Source organism: Cnephaeus nilssonii (assembly GCF_951640355.1).
Source record: "Cnephaeus nilssonii genome assembly, chromosome: 18".
Taxonomy (NCBI): Eukaryota; Metazoa; Chordata; class Mammalia; order Chiroptera; family Vespertilionidae; genus Cnephaeus; species Cnephaeus nilssonii.
Genome location: NC_137089.1, coordinates 15,077,260 through 15,097,912, shown reverse-complemented (window position 1 = coordinate 15,097,912; position 20,653 = coordinate 15,077,260). Strand labels below are relative to the sequence as shown.

The following is a 20,653-nucleotide window of genomic DNA, read 5'->3' as shown; positions in this document are numbered from 1 at the left end:
GACTATGTGCACATATATCTTTTTAAACTCTATTCATACTATCACTTGTTTAAAAATATTTACCAATCCCCTTCCATTTGCTATGCATTGTGCTAAGCTCTAGTGTATGGGGTTAAAAGATGAGATACACAACAGAGTGGGGATAAACACAATAAATAAGTCCTCAGTGTCACATAGGAAATTACGAAACACTGAGAGAACATAGTCAGATCTAATTTAAATTTAGGGGTCAGTGAACACCTCTAAAGAAGTGATGTTTAAAGATGAGAACTGAAATATGTGACCTACAGGACACGTAAGAAGATAGGCAGATGCAAAGTGGAGGAAAGAACATTCCAGGAATAGCATGGTCCTCCTGTAAAAGAACTGCTGGGTGGGACACCAGTGTGAATGAACCCAAAGGAATGAGGGCAAATATAATGCTAAAGGGGACGGGTGAGGCAGCACGAACCAGCTTAGTGAGGCCTTTTTATGCCACATGACAGAACTGTGAATTTCATTCCTTGAAGGACTTTAAGTAAAATGGTGATATAAACTGATTTACATTTTTAAAAGATGCATCTAAGCACTAAATAGAGATTGAATTGGATGACGCCAAGAGTTAAAAGGCATTCGCAATAATCCAAGGGACAGGTGATTAGGGCTTTAACAAAGGTGCTGGCAATAGATGTGGTAAGAAAAGAGAAAACTGAGAGGCGCTTTGGAGGTAGAATTAAGGTTTAAGAAGGAATGACTGGAGAGTCAAGGATAGCACCCAGGTTTCTGGCATTAACAAATAAAGTAAGGAAAGACATTTAAGAGTGGGAGGAGACTGGAGGAAGAACACTGGATTAGGGAAGGAATAGGAAGGAATTACTCTGTTTCATAGAATCTAAGATGTTACTGTATATAAGATTCAGAGATTTTTGAAATAAAAACATACATCTTAGGATTTATTAAACATGGTGATAAATTGTGGATTTACTGTTTGCAATACCCATAAGCTATCCAAGTGGGCATATGAGAAATCAATCGGTTAAGCTACAATACCGCTTAGAAGGAAGGTCAGAGCTGGAGACATAGATTTGGAATTCCTAGTACTAGCACACAGACAGGAGTAAGTAGACAGATCACTTAGGACCAGAGAATAAAGATATGAAGAGGACCCAGAATGAATTCTAACATTTAGAGTTTGAGGGGAAAAAAAGCGGGGGGGGGGGGGGGGGGGGTTGAAGTAAAAATAGAAGAGAGACAGAGACACTAAGAAAAAACATTCAGAGGAAAAAACAGGAGAAGGGAGATGGACACCTCAACACGAAACAGAAGAGTTTCTTAAACAAGCGGAGAAATCCACTATACTGAATGATTTCTACACATCAGGCACAATAGTGTATTTGACTTGGCAACCTGGAGATCAAGAAAGATGTTAGGAAAAGCATTCTGGATAGAATAATAAAAATGAAAATTGAAGTAACTGAAGAGTCCAAGAGAGACAAGTAGAAAAAAATGTGTATAGATGAATGGTTCACAGAGTGAAAGCCTCAAATAACATAATCAACATCACCTGGGGCTTGTTAGAAATGCAAATTCTTGGGCACCACCTAACAATTAATCAGAAATTCTGTACACGTGGCCTAGCGATCGGTGTTTCACCAAGCCCACCAGGTATGATCTCACTGCTGTTTGAGAACCACTGGAGAGAATTACTTTAAAAAGTTTATCTATGAGGAATAATCGAGTTGAGCTAACACACACTAAATTCAATTTGTAGGGAAAAATTTCGTCAACCTGTGAAGTAGAGAAGTGCTTTCCAACCTTTTTTTATGGCAGAAAAAGACAATTATAATTTTATGGTTATCCAAAAAGCCTAGAGTATTTGTATCTCAAAAAAATCTAGAACCCTTTGAAAATAAACTATTGGTCCACAACAAAGTACTGGTAAATCTCTGAACTGAATTAAATAAAGAATGGAGACTGCAAATGAAATTTCTTGGCTGGTTTATGTGAAGGTGTAAGAATTCAGCTCAAAATCTCTCTTCTGCCCCTATATCTGCAACCTACCAAAAAAGAAAATGTAGCTTTTTCCTATATAAATAAGGGAAACTACCTATTTAACCACTTGAAGCTAAAATGAAAATATCTGACTAACAAAACAAAAAAACACACACCAAAAACTATCATATATGGTAGACAATAGGTAAACATTTGTTGAGTAAAAATTACTATTACTATAAGAATTAAATAAGGTAAATGTAAAACATATAGAAAATAGTCCTAACCTACTAGCATTAGTTTTGTAATACTTATTACTTAATATTCTTATTTTGTGTAGTTTCCAAGGGCAGAAATAAAATAAAATATCCTTCCTTTAGTAGCAGTACAAAAATGTATTTCTGGACTTTACAGTTCTAGAACAAGAAATAGAAGACACACAAAAAAAACCAACAAATATAAATTGTACAACGTTTTGAAAAATAACTAGTGGAGGGGAACAAATGGACGGGCTCAACGGCAAAATGGAGAAGACAGAAGAACTAGAGAGGACTCGAAAACAGAACAACAAAATTTACCCAATCCAGAGAGAGAGAGAGAGAGAGAGAGAGAGAGAGAGAGAGAGAGAGAGAGAGAGAATATAGACTATATATAAAAAATAAAAGAGCCTCAGGGGCTTTGAGGGATTAAAATTAAATTGAAGTAACTGAAGAGTCAAGGAGAGACAAGAAAGTAAAAAAAAAAAAATGTATGTAGATGAATGGTTCAAAACAGCATAATTAAAATACTATAACAGAAGATGGATCTCATTGTAGTACCAAAAGAAGAGAAAGAAGATAGGATTAAAAATGTATTTTAAGATATGACTGAAAATTTTCCAAATTTGCAAAACATGTAAGCCTACTGATTCAAGAAACTACATAAAGCCCAAATAAAAAAATACACACACAAATCTGTGCCAAGACATACCATAATCAAACCAAAAATTAAAAACAAACTGTGTTGAAAGCAGCAAAAAAGAAACAACATTTTACCTAAAGGGGAAGAAAAACAATTAGAATGACAGTGGATTTCTCATCAGAAACGTTGGAGGCCAGAATGAAGTGACAAAATATTCTCAAATTACTGATAATAAAAGAAATGTCAACCCTGAATTCTAAATATGACAAGATCATCTTTCAGAAAAGAATAAGCAATAAAGACATACTCGGACAATAAGAACACTAACAGAATTTGGCACCAGCAGAGAACTACCCTAAAAGAATGGCTAAAGGAAGTTCTGGAAACAAAAAAGAAAGAACCGGGAAATATGGAAAGTTAATTTAAAAACCCGGTAAGCAAAAATATGGGTAAATACAATAGGCATTCCTTCTTCTCTAAATTATGTTTGATGTTTGAAGCAAAAAGTATGCATTGTCTGATGTGCTTTTCGATATACATGGAATAAATCTTTAAAACAATTGCATCATCAACAGGAAGGGATAAAATAACTTAAAAGTGTGTAAGATCTCCATGTTTTACTCCATGTTAACAAGTAAGATGTCAACCCATAGGATGTGATAAGTTGTGCATATGTAATATGTTATCTAGAGCAACCATTAAAAAAAAAAAAAAAAAACCTTTGCAAAGAAATACACTCAAAAACACTACAGATGAATTAAAGTGCAAATTTAAAAGTTCAAATAACCCATAGGAAGGCAAGGAGAAAAAGTTAAAAGGGAAGCAAATAGCCTGGCTGGCATGGGCCCCTGGTTGAGCATCGACCTATGAACCAGGCACAAGGTCACGGTTCGATTCCTAGTCAGGGCACATGCCCGGGTTTCGGACTCTGTCCCCTCTGGGAGCATGCAGAAGGCAGCCAATCAATGATTTTCTCTCGTCACTGATGTTTCTATCTCTCTCTCCCTTTCTGAGATCAATAAAAATACATTAAAATTAAAAAAATAAGAGGAAACAAATAGAAAACAAAAAAAACTAAATGGCAAACAACAATAAATATGCAGACCAATATCCCTCATGAATGTAGACACAGAAATCCTTAACAAAATATTAGCAAATGTAAGTCAGCAACAGCATATAAAAAGAATTATACTCACTGACCACGTGGGGTTTATTGATGGCTGAATATTGAAAATCAAGGTATCATATTCACAAGTTATAAGAGAAAAATCACATGATCCTATTAATTGATAAAACATTCATGAAAAACCATCAACAACAAGAAATAGAGAACTTGACTAGGTAAGTAAAGAATATAACCTACAGCTAAGATCATACTTAATGGTCAAAGGCTGAATGCTTCATATGAAGAGAAATTTCACCAAAAAATATACCTTCATTTGTAATAGCCAAAAAGTTGAAACAACCAAAATGTCTGTCAACAGGTGAACAGATAAACTGTGGTATAACCATACCATGGAATACTACTCAGTAAGCAAAAGGAAAAAACCAATGATACATAAAACATAAATGGACCTCAAGGGCAATATGCTGAATGAATAAAATAAAAAAATGTTGCATACATACAGTATGATTTCATTCATATAACATTCTCTTCGTGATAAAATTATAGAGGTGGAGAACAAATCCATGGTTAGCAGAGGTTAGGAATGGGGGTGGGGGTGTTACCATAAAGGGGTAGCAAAAAAAGATCTTTGTGGCAATATCTTTATAATAATCTGTATTTATAATAGCAATGGTTACATGAATCCATGTATATGATAAGATGTCACAGAACTATATAAACATTGTTCCAATGTCAATTTCCAGGTTTAGATATTGTACTATAGTTACAAAAGATGTAACCATTGAAAGAAATTAGGTGAAGGGCACATGGGATTTCTTTGTAATATCTGTACAACTTCTTGCAAATCTATAATTATTTCAAAATTAAAATTCAGAAATAATGTGTTGCTGCCTTTATAGGTATTGATGGAAGAGAAGCTCAGTGCTTCAGTTAAGAAGTGACAGTAAAAATGCATTCAATCCTATCTAACTCTAATATTCACTGATTTTATTAGTGCAAGTTAAACAAATTTAAATATGAAACCTGGTAAAATAATCAAAAGATTCATATCTTAGGCTAAGATTTTTCTCCTTCAATTACCTCTGCTGTAAAATATAAACTAACCCAATAGTGTGTGTGTGTTGTATGTTCAATACATAGAGGGGAAAACCTTCAGACATTGTTTATAACATTTTTCTGCAATCATTAAATGAATAGAAGAGTTTAACTATTTTATGTCATTGTTTTTCATTACTTTAGGTTAATAAAGGTTTTGCAATTAAATCACATACTATATATACAAATGTAATCTTCAACATCCTCATTTTTAACTTAACCATGTTTATCAAGTCACAACATGTTGCAGCAGAAAGAATTTTATAGCTGGAGCCACACAAAAAACTATATTAAAGTATTGACTCCACTCATTTACTCATCTGCATAAAAAGATTAACTGTGAAATATCTTATTGTTGAGAGGTTTCAATAAGATAATGTTCATGATAAATACCATATGATTTCACTTATATGTGGAATCTAAGAAAAAAAATAAATGAACATACAAAGTAGAAACAAATTAATGGCACTAGACATGCTGAGAAAATCACTTCATAAGGTATATAAATTCTAATCATTATAATATTGTATGCTACTCGCAATTAAAAAATAAATATTTAAAAAACGTTCAAGATGGGTAAAAAAAGATAGTTATAATGAAAGTGTTTTGCAAATTATAGTCATGTCAATGTTGATGGAATCATCATCATCTTCATCATTATTAAAATCTATATATATAAAAGCCTAAGCGACCGAATAACCAAAAAACTGGTCAACTGATCACTATGACGTGCACTGACCACCAGGGGGCAGATGCTCAATGCAGGAATGTGCTCCCACAGCCAACCTCCTGTGGCCAGCCAACCTCCTGCAACCCTCCCCCCGCTGGCCAACCTCCTGTGGCCCCGATCAGCCCAATTTCCGGCCAGGCTGAGGGACCCCACCCGTGCACAAATTCGTGCACCAGGCCTCTAGTAAAATAATAACTTTCCTTCTAACGGGGAAAACTCATCTATGCCCCTTTAATTTTCCCTCTTATGTCTCTTCTTGGTATTTTATTCTCTTCTTTAACTTGTCAGGCTATATATGTTAGTATTTTCCAACAAGAAACACTGGTTTTGCAAAATGGTAAGGATGGAGTGATATAAAGGTCCTCTAATTAAATAAGTTTGGAAAACTGTGGATTAAACATAATTAAATAGGTTTCATGAGTGCAAGATTTTTCATATAGCAATGCCAATATGCTTCTTTATAGGGATTATATAACATACAGCTTCCACAAACCTAATTGGAACACTAACCTTTCTCCCAGGACCAGTGTTCCAAAAACTGTATTTTGGGATATAATCTTCCTGAAGGGACATTTTTCCTTATATGATAGCCATAAAACTGATTATAAGACTTTTCCCCTCTAAGAAAACAGAATAATCAGTATTAAAGGAGACTCAAAGCCCAAGCTTTAAAAAAAATTATATATAAGGAATATTATCTAAGGCAATGTTTTCAAACTATGTTCCATGGAGTTGCTTCAGAGACAACATTGGGGTGTGTGGAGAACTGATTCTAAGGTGGGGCCCCAAAATCCCCATCTCTTGGTGTTCAGGCCTTTGTGCACAACCTGTGACTTACTCCTAATTAAGGCGGTGGGATGTCACTTCATCCTATTGTTAACAAAACGCTGCCTCGATAGTCACTGCTAGCCTGAGGAAGTGAGCAGCACCCAAAGAACATCAGGCAATCTTGAGGAACGGTGGGTACCATCTAGAAACTTTGGGTGGCATCCTGTCAAGCCTCCAGGTAAAACCACAGCCCAGCCAACACCCTGGCTGTAGCTTGAAACCATAAGCAAAGTATTCAGCTAAACCTGCAGAGACTCCTGAACAACAAAAATTGTGAGTTAATGTGTGTGGTTTTAAGTCACTTAGTTTGTAGTAGTTTGCTTCAAGTGCACTGTCAGTTCTGAAAGCAGAAAATGTTTAAGCTAGGGACCAAACCATAAAGTTAGCAGATCCATAGGGCCAGGTATGCTTAAACCAAGTCTCAAGCTCCAAAACAAAACCAAGGCTAGCTAATATACAATAGCATTTGGAATAAGAAGATAAAGAATTATCCACAATTAGCTTATGTTTTCAATCTTGCTCCCTTGATATTAGCAATGTCATCTTCTTTAGTAACATGTGGTTGGTTAAATAACCGTATATATTACATACCTTAGAATTCATCTTAATAATTACACAGTGTGAAAATAATCCATGCTCTATGGGTATAAATAGGACCTCAAGAAACTTAAATTCCAGAGGGTAGACGGATAGGTAAAATATATAACTTAAATGATATACATCCTTGCTATCCTATTTCATTTCATCTAAATTGCTATCGATTACAATATGCACCATTATTTTACATTTCACTAGAAAGGAAAAAATGCTGCCATTATAAAATTGCAAGCATTTAATGTTAAGAAATATGTTTCCAAAATATTATGAAGTGAAAAAAATTTGCTTCTTAGGGTCAACAATTTATGACATTTCATTAAAAAAAATTGTTGGTTATTCAGAAAGGAGAAAGATTAACACTTAGTAAATGGTTCAACATAGCATTTGTAATGACTTCCGATAGATATAATATGTAGAATATTATTTTGAAAATATTTGTAAGAATGAAGACCCATGCCTGGCTGGCATGGTTCAGTGGTTGAGTGGCGATCTATGAACCTGGAGGTCATGGTTCAATTCCCAGTCAGGGCACATGCCCAGGTTACAGGCTCGATCCCCAGTGTGGGACATGCAGGAGGCAGCCAATCAATGATTCTCTCTCATCATTGATGTTTCTATCTCTCCCTCTCCCTTCCTCTCTGAAATCAAGAAAAAATAAAATAAAAAGACTTGAGGAGAAACCAAGATGGCAGCATAGGTAAACACCTAAACTGCTGCCTCGCACAATTTCAAAACTATAACTAAAAGACAAACGGACATCATCCAGAACCACAGGAAGGTTGGCTGAGTGGAAATTCTACAATTAGAAGGAAAGAGAAAAGCACACTGAGACTCACAGGAGCTGCGGAAGGCAGAGGTACGGAGGCGCACGTGGAGAGGGCTGGCAACTGAGTACACAGTTTGCTTTCTCAATCAGGAGGGAGACAAAAGCTCCCGACTGCTCTGAACTCCAGTTCCAGGTGAGACTCTGGGGACCCAGACTCATACGGGGAGAAACTGGACTGTCTGGCAGCGGGCGAAACTCGAGGGCAGCTTTCTCTCAGAGGTGCTTGCAGCGATTACTGTGGGACACTGAGACCCAGAGGCCTCTTAGGGCAGGGCTGACAGGAAGCCATTGCTGTTTGCTCTGCCCTGAGATCCCACCCCCCAAAGCCATTGCTGTTTGCTCTGCCCTGAGACTCTGCCCCATCCAAGCTGAGCCCAGAGGCTTTTGCATATGAATGGCCTGGTCCTTTGAATTCTAAATTTACCTAACAAACTGGAGCTGAGTCAGTGAGACCCAGAACATCCAAAAGAAGGCCCAAGGCCCCACAGCAGTTTGCATTGCTTCACAGCTGGGCCTCATCTGAGCACCTCCAAAACCCAAACAAAGAAGAGGAATCTGCAGATCTCTCCATAGCTCCTGCTGGGTGGCCTCAAGCAGAGGCTAAATTAGCACCTCCTTGGAGATCCAAGAGCCAGTGTACCCAGGGGTCAGAGTGAGACCATCCAGATTATAACTCCTCAGATCCATAAGGGACACACTCAGGGGGCAGACTCAGTGAGCACCAAAGCCCCAGTGAAGCAAGTCTTGTCTCATAACGGTGTCTCCAGCACAGAAGTTCTCCCATAGTAGACACAGCTGATCCTCACAGCCAATTGGCCTGGAGGTCAATTCCTCCCAGTGATACCAACAACAATCAAGGCTTAACTACAACAAGACTGTGCACACAGCCCACAAAGGGGTGCACCAAGAGTGTCCACCTCAGGTAACTGGGGAGGCTGAGCCACTGGGCCCTATAGGACACCTAGCACACAAAGCCGCTCGATCAACTCAGGGAAGCAGCCAAAATGCGGAGACAAAGAAACAGATCACAAATGAAAGAAATGGAAGAAAGCAAACGAATGGATATAGAGTTCAAAACCAAGGTTATAAGGTTTTTCAAGAATTTTCTAGAAAAGGCCAATAAATTTAGCAAGACCCTTGAGGATATGAAAAAGGACCAACTAGAAATTAAGCATAAACTGACTGAAATAAAAAATAATATATAGAGATCCAACAGCAGACTAGAGGATTGCAAGAATCAAGACAAAGATTTGAAATACAAAGAAGCAAAAACACCCAACCAGAGAAGAAAAAAGAACCTAAAAATATGAAGATAGTGTGAGGAGCCTCTGGGACAACTTCAAGCGTACCAACATCAGAATTATGGGGGTGCCAGAAGAAGAGAGAGAGCAAGATATTGAAAACCTATTTGAAGAAATAATGAAAACTTCCCCCACCTGGTGAAAGAAATAGACTTACAAGTCCAGGAAGCACAGAGAACCCCAAACAAAAGGAATCCAAAGAGGACCACACCAAGACACATCATAATTAAAATGCCAAGAGCAAAAGACAAAGAGAGAATATTAAAAGCAGCAAGAGAAAAACAGTTAGTTACCTACAAGGGAGCACCCATACGATTGTCAGCTGATTTCTCAACAGAAACTATGCAGGCCAGAAGGGAGTGGCAAGAAATATTCAAAGTGATGAATAGCAAGAACCTACAACCAACATTACTCTACCCAGCAAATCTATCATTCAGAATTGAAGGTCAGATAAAGAGCTTCACAGATAAGAAAAAGCTAAAGAAGTTCATCACCGCCAGACCAGTATTATATGAAATGCTGAAAGGTATTCTTTAAGAAGAGGAAGAAGGAAAAGGTAAAGATAAAAATTATGAACAACAAATACATATCTATCAGCAAGTTAATCTAAAAATCAAGTGAATAAAAAATCTGATGAACAGAATAAACTGGTGAATATAATAGAATCAGGGGCATAGAAAGGGAGTGGACTGACAATTCTCGGGGGGAAAGGGGTGTGGGGGGTGCGGGAAGAGACTGGACAAAAATTGTATACCTATGGATGAGGACAGTGGGGGGGGGGGGTAAGGGCAGAGAGTGGGGTGGGAACCAAGTCGAAGGGAGCTATGGGGAGAAAAAAGAGGAACAGTTGTAATAATCTGAACAATAAAGATTTATTTTTTTAAAAAACTTGAATTTGGGTCTTAAAAGGCAAAGACCTTAAAAAAAAAAAAAGGAACGAAGACCCACTACAGAGGATTAATATTTAAATTGTAAATGCCACATAAGGATTAGCAGAAGAGAAAGGAAAATTAGAATTAATCAATAATGCAAGCGCCATTAAACAGAAATAGTTACTAGGTTTCAGATAAGAGTTTGATACGAATCTGGTTTAACTGATAGAACATACAGATCTGTTTAACCCTCAGTGAAACAGACCATTGTAAACCAATAGTCTCTACTTCCAAATTCTGTTTCATACAATTTAATTTAACTCAGGATAGAAAAAGTTTATTGCATGTCTGCTATCTGCCTGATGCTGTGCTAAGTGTTATGTGTAAGATGAAACCAGCATGCTCCCTGCTTGGAAGATAAGCCTGCAAGCAAACAAGAGTACTACGATCTGATAGATAGGAAAACAGTCAAATGCAAGGCACAGATGTAGAGAAGACATGATTCCAAGAAGGCAGAGGTAATTATCATCGATGTATCCTAGAAAGGAAAACAGGCAGATTCGCACACAAGCTGGAGAAAAGGCAAGCCCAATGCATGTATAACTTTCCCGGATGAGTTAGTCAAATACAGTGCAGTCAAATATAGCAGAACAAACTGAACTACCAAGCAAAATAGAGACAGACTCATAAAGAGCAGACAGACTGCTTGGGGCAAGGTGGAGGGTAAGGGGGATGAAGGGATTGAAAAAAAGAGAGAGAACTCAACAGAACACACAACCCAGAAATAAACCCACATGTATATGGCCAATTAACATATGCCAAAGCGGCAAGAACATGCAATGGGGTAAAGACAAGTCAATTCAGCAAATGACATTGGGAAAATTGAACAGATACAGGCAAAAATTGAAACCTAGACCACCTTCTTACACCATAAACAAGAATAAACTCGAAGTGGATTAAAGATTTAAATGTAAGCCTAGATACCATAAAACTCTTAGAAAAAAACAAAGGCAGTAAAATATCTGACATTTCTCTTAGCAATATTTTTTTCTGATATATCTCCTCGGGCAAAGGAACCAAAAGAAAAAAGTAAACAAATGGGACTACATCAAACTTAAAAGGTTGGCACAGCAAAGGAAAGCATCAACAAAACAAAACAAACAAAACAAGCTACTGAATGGAAGAAGATTTTCGCCAATGATACATAGGATAAGGAAGTTAGTATCCAAAATTTATTAAGAACTCAGACAACTCAACAATAATAATTTTAAAAATCCAATTTAAAAATGGGCAGAGGACCCAGACACTTCTCCAAAGAGGACACACAGATGGCCAATAGACATGTAAAAAGATGCTCAATGTCACTAATCATCAGAGAAATGCAAATTAAAACCACAATAAACTATCACCTCACACCTGCCAGATTGGCTGATTAATAAAGCAACAAACAAGTATTGATGAGGATGTGGAGAAAAGGGAACCCCCCCCCCCATACACACACACACTGTTGGTGGGAATGCAGTCTGGTGCAGCCTTTATGGAAAACAGTATGGAGTTTCCTCAAGAAATAAAAATGTAACTGCCTTATGACTCTGTGATCCGACTTCTATGTATATATCTGAAGAAACCCAAAGCACTAATTTGAAAGACTGTATGCACCCCTATGTTCATTGCAGCATTATGTACAGTAGCCAAGAAACAGAAGGAACCCAAGTGCCCATAACAGACAAGGAGATAAAAAAGCTGTGATATATATACAATGGAATATTTCTAGGCCATAAAAAAAAAGGATGAGTCTTACCAAACAATCTATAGATTCAATGCAATCCCTATTAAAATACCAACAGCATATTTCACAGATCTAGAACAAATACCCCAAAAATTTATATGGAGCAAAACAAGACCCCAAATAGCCACAGCAATCTTGAGAAAGAAGAACAAAGTTGGAGGGATCACAATAACCAATGTGAAATTATCTACAAAGCCACTGTAATCAAAATAGCCTGATACTGGCACAAGAACAGGCATACAGATCAATGGAACAGAACAGAGAACCCAGAAATCAACCCAAGCCATTATGCTCAATTAGTATTTGACAAAGGAAGCAAGAGCATACATTGGAATAAAGACAGTCTCTTCAATACATGGTTTTGGGGAAACTGGGCAAGTACATACAAAATAATGAAAGTAGACCACCAACTTACACCATACACAAGAATAAATTCAAAGTGGATAAAAGACTTAAATGTAAGCTGTGAAACCGTAAAAATCCTAGAAGAAACCACAGATAGCAAAATCTCAGACATCTCTCATAGCAATATGTTTGCTATTACATCTCCGAGGGCAAGGAAAACAAAGAGAAAATAAACAAATGGGACTACATCAAAATTAATAGCTTCTGCACAGCAAAGAAACCATCAACAAAATGAAAAGAGAGCCCACTATATGGGAGAAAATATTTGCCAATGATACACCTGATAAAAGGTTAATTTCCAAAATATATAAGGAACTCATAACACAAGGAAGACAAACAATCCAATTAAAAATGGGCAGAGAGCCTAAATAGACACTTCTCCAAAGCTGACATACAGATAGATGGCCAAGAGACATATGAAAAAATGCTCAAAGCCACTGATCATCAGAGAGATGGAAATTAAAACAACAATGAGGTATCACCTCACACCTGTCAGAATGGCTGCCATCAACAAATCAACAAAGGACAAATGCTGGAGAGGATGTGGAGAAAAGGGAACCCTAGTACATTGCTGGTGGGAATACAGACTGGTGCAGCCATTATGGAAACAGAGTTTCCTCAAAAAATTAAATATGGAACTCCCATTTGACTCAGTGATCCCACTTCTAGAAATATATCCTAAGAAACCCAAAACACCAATCAGAAAGAATTGTATGCAACCCTATGTTTATAGCAGCACAATTTGCAATAGCTAAGATCTGGAAACAGCCCAAGTGCCCATCAGTAGATGAGTGGATAAAAAAGCTGTGGTACAATTATACCATGGAATACTATGCAGCAGTTAAAAAAAGAAAGAAAGGAAGGAAGGAAGGAAGGAAGGAAGGAAGGAAGGAAGGAAGGAAGGAAGGAAGGAAGGAAGGAAGGAAGGAAGGAAGGAAGGAAGGAAAGGAAGGAAAAAAAAAAAAGAATCTCTTACCCCTTTGAGACAGCATGGAGGGACCTGGATAGTATTATGCTAAGCGAAATAAGCCAGTCAGAGAAAGACAGATATCACATGATCTCACTCATATGTGGAATCTAATGAAAAAAATAAACTGTTGAACAAAATAGATCCAGAAACATAGAAATATGGAACAGACTGTCGAGTCTCAGAGGGAAGGTGGGGAAGGGGGGGCGGGAGAGATCAACTAAAGACCTTATATGCATTTATGCATAACCCATGGACACAGACAATAGGGTGGTGAAGGCCTGGAGAGGAGAAGCAGATACAAGAAAAGTTCCCTGCCCTCTCCCTATCTGCCTAAAAGCAGGTCATGTATTTGGAAAGGTGACCCCTCCCCCTTCTCTATCAGGAGGACAGAAGTTAACCACTGGATATAACTCCTGACCTTATAAGCACCACAGGAGTCAACATAACAAACCTTGCTAAAATTAGCCCTTATCTTCCAATAGTTCCCACAATCTGTCAGCCCTAGAAGCTGAAAGTCATTTTCCTTTGTCTTGTCCTATCTCTAAAAATGTATTGTTCTTGTGTTATATAAACCCAAATTCTAACCACCCCTGAGTGCTTCTATATATATGTGCAATGCACATGACAATAAATTTGTTTTTCTCTTGTTAATCTGTCTTTTGTCAGTCTAATTTATAGGACCCCAGCCAATGAACCTAAGATACAGAGGTGGTAAATTAAGTTCTTCCTCTTCTACACCTTCCAGTGTAATTTTAGAAATAGGAGATACTTCAATGAACCATGTAAGATGATGTCTAAAGTGTTATTAACCCCAAGAGATAATCTGAAAGGAATATGCATTTTTAGGGCATTTGGCCTTCCCAGTTAGGAACATGAAGTGAATCTCTTCCTGTGTGTTACCCAGTCATCTCTTCCTGTGTGTTACCCAGTCACGTTTTATAGCTTCCTTCATGTAGGCCCTCCTCGTTTCTTATTATTTACTCTTAAAGCACATTTTCTGTTTTTAGTTCAGAATGTAAACTCCTTCTCCTTTATATTTTCTAATTATTTTTCATACAATATTTATTTCACATCCAGCTGCCTTCTTGAATTCCTTTATTGATCTCCATTCATTCTTATAAACATGAAATCAATTATTCCTCCAACAGTGTCAGAAAACAGTGTGTGTGGAGGTGGGGGAGGACGGTACAAGGGATTCAAGTTAGATACTCACCTATCTGGTGTGTTTTGGCATACACCCAAATAAACTACAGAAAGATTAGGAAGTTTAAAATTTTAAAATTAATAATAAAGTCATGATAAATTAGAGTTAAATATTCAACTAATTTGGGGATGAGTACAGATTTTCTGGAGATAAAAGGAACAGAAAAAAACACACACCAAAGAACATAAAGACTTAGCTACATTATGTTCAATATTTCCCAGGGACCAAAGAAAATTAGTAGGTAAACATCAAAATGTGAAATGCATTTGGAACAGATGACAGTTAAATGAGCAAATAAAAAGCTCTTATAGGAAAAAAAAAAAAAAGCTCTTATAAAATCAATAAGATAAAAACAAATTAATACCCAATAGGAACATGGGCAGAGAAATAAATGGAATGATAATTCATAGAAGATATCAAACACCAATTTACATACAAAATATTCAACCGCACAATCCAATTCAAATTGAAATGAGATAGCATTTTTGTGGTGTATTCAAATAGCAAAGATATGGTGCATCTAGCCCAAAAGCTCAAACCTATTTGATGATGAAAGCATATGACAGGAATATGGAGTGTTATAACCTTTTTGGAAAGCAGGATGTTAATCTGAAAAGCTTAAAAAAAAAAAATCAAAGCACAAACATTTATTTGTGAAATACTAAGAGATATAGGCAAAAATTATGCATAAAGATGACCATTATAATATCATGTATAATAACAACTGGAAGCAACTGCAATGCCCCCAAATAAAGGAATAGTTAGTTTGTGGTATATCCTTACGAAGAATATCTAATGGCTTGAGAAAAACTAGTGATATGATATCAATTGAAAAAAATCATAACACATACATAGGAAAAAGGGAAGAAATACAACAAAATGTTAATAATGGTTATATTTGGGGGGAAAGGATTATGGATACCTTGCATTTCACTCTTTACACTCTGAGGAATTTTTCAGATGTTCTATAGCAAACATACTGTTACTTTTAAAAGGAAACACAAAAAAGGTGATGTAGCCAATAGATAAAAATACGCCATCAAGTAGTGTAAGAAAATTTTCAGAAACAAAGCTAAAAAAAACAAAACAAAACAAAACAGTTTTTAAAATCAACAGACTTACAGAGGATGTTTTTACATTTCATAACTGGAAATTTTCTTCACATGACCAACACCCTTAAAACACTTTTTAAATAAAAGGAGTACTAAATACCTAACTTTCAAATGTCTACTCCGAAGCCCAACCTAAAACCAAGAGCTCTTATCTGATCAATCGCAGGGCGCTGTGTGGCCACCCTGGAGCCGCTTACCTTTTTCACTTACACTCTCACTTTCGATCTCCACGTCATCGCAGCTGGTGTATTCGGGCGTGGAAGCGAGCTCCTCCTCCGAGCTGCTCAGTGACACCTGGCGCATCTTCCCTCCTTTCTTGGACTTGTGGGGCTTCGGCGGCGGCGGCCTCACGGACTCGGACTGGTCGGAGCTGAGGGAATCGTTCCTGAGCATCGTTTCCATCTTCTCGCGTTTGGTTTTGCGCACGGCGGAGCTGGGGTCCAAGTGGTGCTGCTTCCGGAGGGAGTCGGCGCGCCTCCCGTCTGGTCTGTCGGTGGGTATGGGGCTCCTCCGCGGGGTGGGAGGGCTGTGGTTTGTGGTCCTTGGCGGATACGAACTTGGCCCCTGGGCCTCTCGAGTTCTCTCCATGGAGTAAGAGCGCTGACTTTCCATGGCAGCTCTGCGTTCGGACACGGACCTTTGCCTCGACGGCCGCTCCATCCGGAGCGTGGAAATCCTGGAGTCCTCCAGCTCGGCGTTCGCCAGAGAAACGTCGCTGTGCCTCCGCTCGTGCCGCGCTCGGGACACTTCGGCATGGATGCGCATCTGTTCCTCGTAGGGCTGTGGCTTGACCGGGTAACGGGCCAAATTGGGGTCGCTGCGATAGCGCGCCTGGTACTCCTCCTCCCTCCTCTGCCTTTCATAGTCGTCTCTGCTTTCCGCGTCCTCGTCGTCGACGATGTATTCTTTGGAATGCCTGTGGCTTCTCCTGTTGGGGTCCCGGTAATTTATGTGATCAGACTCTTCGTAAAACTGAGGTTCGCGCTGAGACCGCCTGTCAGCATAATCGGATGGAGACCTGGGCATGGCGCTGTCTGCAGGAGCATACTGTGAATATTCCTCTCTTTCTTCCCTCTGCTCGTATCTTCTGTTCTGATCTCTGGACACTGACGGGCTTCTTTTCCTAAGTGAGCAAGGAAAAGAAATGATGAGAAGAGCAACGTTTAAATAATGTTACGTTTTATTTTTTAAAATATATTTTATTGATTTTTTACAGAGAGGAAGAGAGAGGGATAGAGAGTTAGAAACATCGATGAGAGAGAAACATCGATCAGCTGCCTCTTGCACACCTCCTACTGGGGATGTGCCCGCAACCAAGGTACATGCCCTTGACCGGAATCGAACCTGGGACCCTTCAGTCCGAAGGCCGACGCTCTACCCACTGAGCCAAACTGGTTTCGGCAAATGCTACGTTTTATTGATTCACAGACAGGTGGATGGATAAATTCAAATGGTTCTTTTGCCCCCTTTTTTAAATTTCATTTCAAAGCCATGCCAAAACAAAAGTTTTACTTATATTCATTCTATTTAGTTCAAATAGGAAATGTAAAAGGTACGTTTGATGTGGTTATTAAAACACTGATACACTACATACGAAATGTACTTATTCAGAACTTGGGTAACCATCCAATTCTGCTGCTGTAAAACAGACTTGATTCTAATGTCCTTGCCTGGCTCCAACTTCAGCTACCTTCCAACTGTTATTCAGAAACTTTAAAAAAAAATTCCATCTTCCCCACTCTCCATTCTGACACCTTGGTATGAAAGTTACTTAAAAAAATAATGAAGTCAAACTGACTTGGCTCAAGAATTGGATACTTTCTAACTAAAGCTAAGTGTTGGTCGCTAAGTGAAATAAGCCAGTCAGAGAAAGACAAGTATCATATGATCTCACGCATATGTGGAATCCAGTGAACAAAATAAACTGACAAACAAAATAGATCCAGAGACACAGAAGCATGGAACAGACTGACGGTTCTCAGAGTAAAGGCGGGCATAGGGGGGTCGGGGGTGGGAGAGATTAACCAAAGAACTTATACACATATATGCATAACCCATGGACACAGACAAGAGGGTGGTGAAGGTCTGGCAGGGGGTCAATGGAGAAAAAAAGGGGACATTTGTAATACTTCCAACAATAAAGATAAACTTTTTAAAGTTTATAGCTCCAAACCTTCCTTTTCTGCTCTAACTTGAAATAAGCAATTTAAATAAGGACCAACAATAATGACTTACTCATCACAAAACCCCTGACGTCAGAAAAGACTGCTATTCTTATTCCACCTTCATTAAGGACGATAGGCCAGCTCCATGACATTTCTCAAGCATCACATCTGACCCCTCCTATTCCTTACAGCCTCAGAGGAAGATACTATAAATTGTATCTGCCCCCTCTAACCACTGATACAGCCAGATGGACCTTGCAGTCACACTCAGTATTAAGACATCTTGTCAACAAAATATACACTTCTCTGGCACGAACTCAGAAAATGTCAACCACTAGCCCTGAGAAGCAATGGAACTGGGATGCTGACTATGACAGAAGAGGTTCAGAATAACTGCTATGAAAATTGTGTCAGAAGACATGAACCGGGGATAATGAAATAGTGGGATCACTTGAATTTGTGGGATCGCTTGAATTTAAAGATGACCAATGTTAGAGAGCACAGTTGTGAATTTCTTAGACAATATTTTTTGACCCAAAAGCAAGAAGAGAGAAAAGATACATGTGGAATGATGTAACCCAGCAACATCATCCCTGTCCTCGAAAGTCTCCTCTGTGTCCCTGGCTCCCTTTTCCCCCATATCTGCAATACAGTTTGTCAATGTATCAATGAGGGTTCATTAAGGAAAACAGAAGTCACTCTAGGTTTTCCAGGTAGGAAAGGTTTTAATCCAGGAATCAGAAGCTACAAAACTGGTATCTCATTGTAGTTCTGATGTGCATTTCCTCAACAGCTAGTGAGGTTGAGCATCTTTTCATATATCTATTGGTCATTTGCATGTCTTCTTGGGAGACGTGTGTTTGGGGTCCTCTGCCCATTTTTAAAAATATGCTTTTATTGATTTCAGAAAGTGGAAGGGAGAGTGAGAGAGGGATAGAAACACTAATGATGATAGAGAATCATTGATGGGCTGCCTCCTGCACGCTCTCCACTGGGGATCGAGCCTGCAACCCGGACATGTGCCCTGACCAGGAATCCAACTCTGATCTCCTGGTTCATGGGTCAACCACTGAGCCATGCTGGCCAGACAAGAGGCTAAATTATTTTAAAACTCTCCAATTTCTTAGGAACTATGATATTATGATATTGATACCACAACTTCATCAATATGCCTAAATGAAAGATTAAAGCATCGCAAAAAAAAAATACTGGTATACTCCTGTCAAGATGAATATATTTAGCATATTCATATCTCACTAACTGGCTAGTTATAGCTATAGACTTTACTAAAATACTGAGATAAATGAGAATTTCTCTGAAGAACTTGAAAGCATCAGTTCCTTCTCAAACTGACCATCTAACCTCCATTAGATGCAGACTTTATGCTAAGAATTCAAATACATTTTGGTATGTAAAAAAATATGTAATTTTTTTCCAATCTAAGTTAATAAACATAGACTGTCTCTAGAAATGTAACAGTCATTCATAAGCCTTACTTAATATCAAGAAATTGATACTGTTCCAAGAGTAAAATTCTAATGTTTCTCAGATTTATATGGTACATGAGGAAATAATTTTTTAAATTTTATGTAGAGGTTGTTTGATTAAATAAATTCTACTTTCTGTAAAATTCAATATGAGCTAAATAAGAAATTATGTAGCTATACATAAACATGAATGAAGTAAAAATTTTCAGAAAATGTTAAAGGGGAAATTGGAAATTCAACATAATAGTGACTTTCTTCCTCACTGAGCTTCCCTGGGTAATCTTATGCCTTTCTATCCAAGATTACCAATAATACCTCTAAAATGTTGGGTTTCATGAGGACTGGCAACCTGTATCTAAGGAGGCTGAAACATACGAGGTGCTCAACCACTGAATTAGAGAACACATGTTGAATTAAGAGAACTGATTAATTAATTCTCCCTTAAACTATCTCTACTTTTCATGGCTTGTTCTTTTTTTCTATATTGAAACCCACTGATTGCTAAAATAGTCCAGTTATTTGCTTTCCCTTTTGTGCCTCAGCAGTAAACAGCACCTCAAGTGAAAGGAACTACTTTTATTAGTAGTGTAACTCTATTATATGTTAACTAGAGGCCCGGTGCACGAAATTCGTGCATGGGAAGGGGGGTGTCCCTCAGCCCAGCCTGCAACCTCTCCAATCTGGGACCCCTTAAGTGATGTCTGACCACCCATTTAGGCCCGATCCCACTGGGGTCGGGCCTAAACAGGCAGTTGGACATCCCTCTCACAATCCAGGACTGTTGGCTCCCAACCGCTTGCCTGCCTCTACCTGATTGCTCCTAACCACTTCTGCCTGCCAGCCTGATCACCCCCTAACCACTCCCCTGCCAACCTGATCAATGCCTAACTGCTCCCCAGCAGGCCTGATTGCCCCTAACTGCCCTCCCCTGCCGACCTAGTCACCCCAACTGCCCTCCCCTGCTGGCCCGGTCACCCCTAACTGCCCTCCCCTGTTGGCCTGGTCATCCCTAACTGCCTTCCCCTGCAGGCCTGCCCCCCCCCCAACTGCCCTCCCCTGATGTCCTGGTCCCCCACAACTGCCCTCCCCTGAAGGCCTGGTCCCCTCCAACTGCCCTCCCCTGCTGGCCTGGTCTCTCCCAACTGCCCTCCACTGCAGGCCTGGTCCCCCCAAATGCCCTATCCTGCTGACCCGGCACCCCCAACAGCCCTCCCCTGAAGGCCTGGGTCCCCCCCAACTGCCCTCCCTTGCTGGCCTGGTCTCCCCCAACTGCCC

At 38.8% G+C, this 20,653-nt stretch overlaps 1 protein-coding gene across 3 annotated transcripts in view; it reads right to left on the bottom strand.

Annotated features, from left to right (window-relative positions):
• RIMS2 (regulating synaptic membrane exocytosis 2) overlaps positions 1 to 20,653 on the bottom strand; it is a 355,739-nt gene that overhangs the window by 197,689 nt on the left and 137,397 nt on the right. For all 3 annotated transcript variants that reach the window (XM_079795974.1, XM_079795973.1, XM_079795972.1), the window contains one exon: positions 15,924 to 16,849. In XM_079795974.1, coding sequence (XP_079652100.1) covers positions 15,924 to 16,849 — 926 coding nt within the window. The remainder of the gene's footprint in view (positions 1 to 15,923; positions 16,850 to 20,653) is intronic.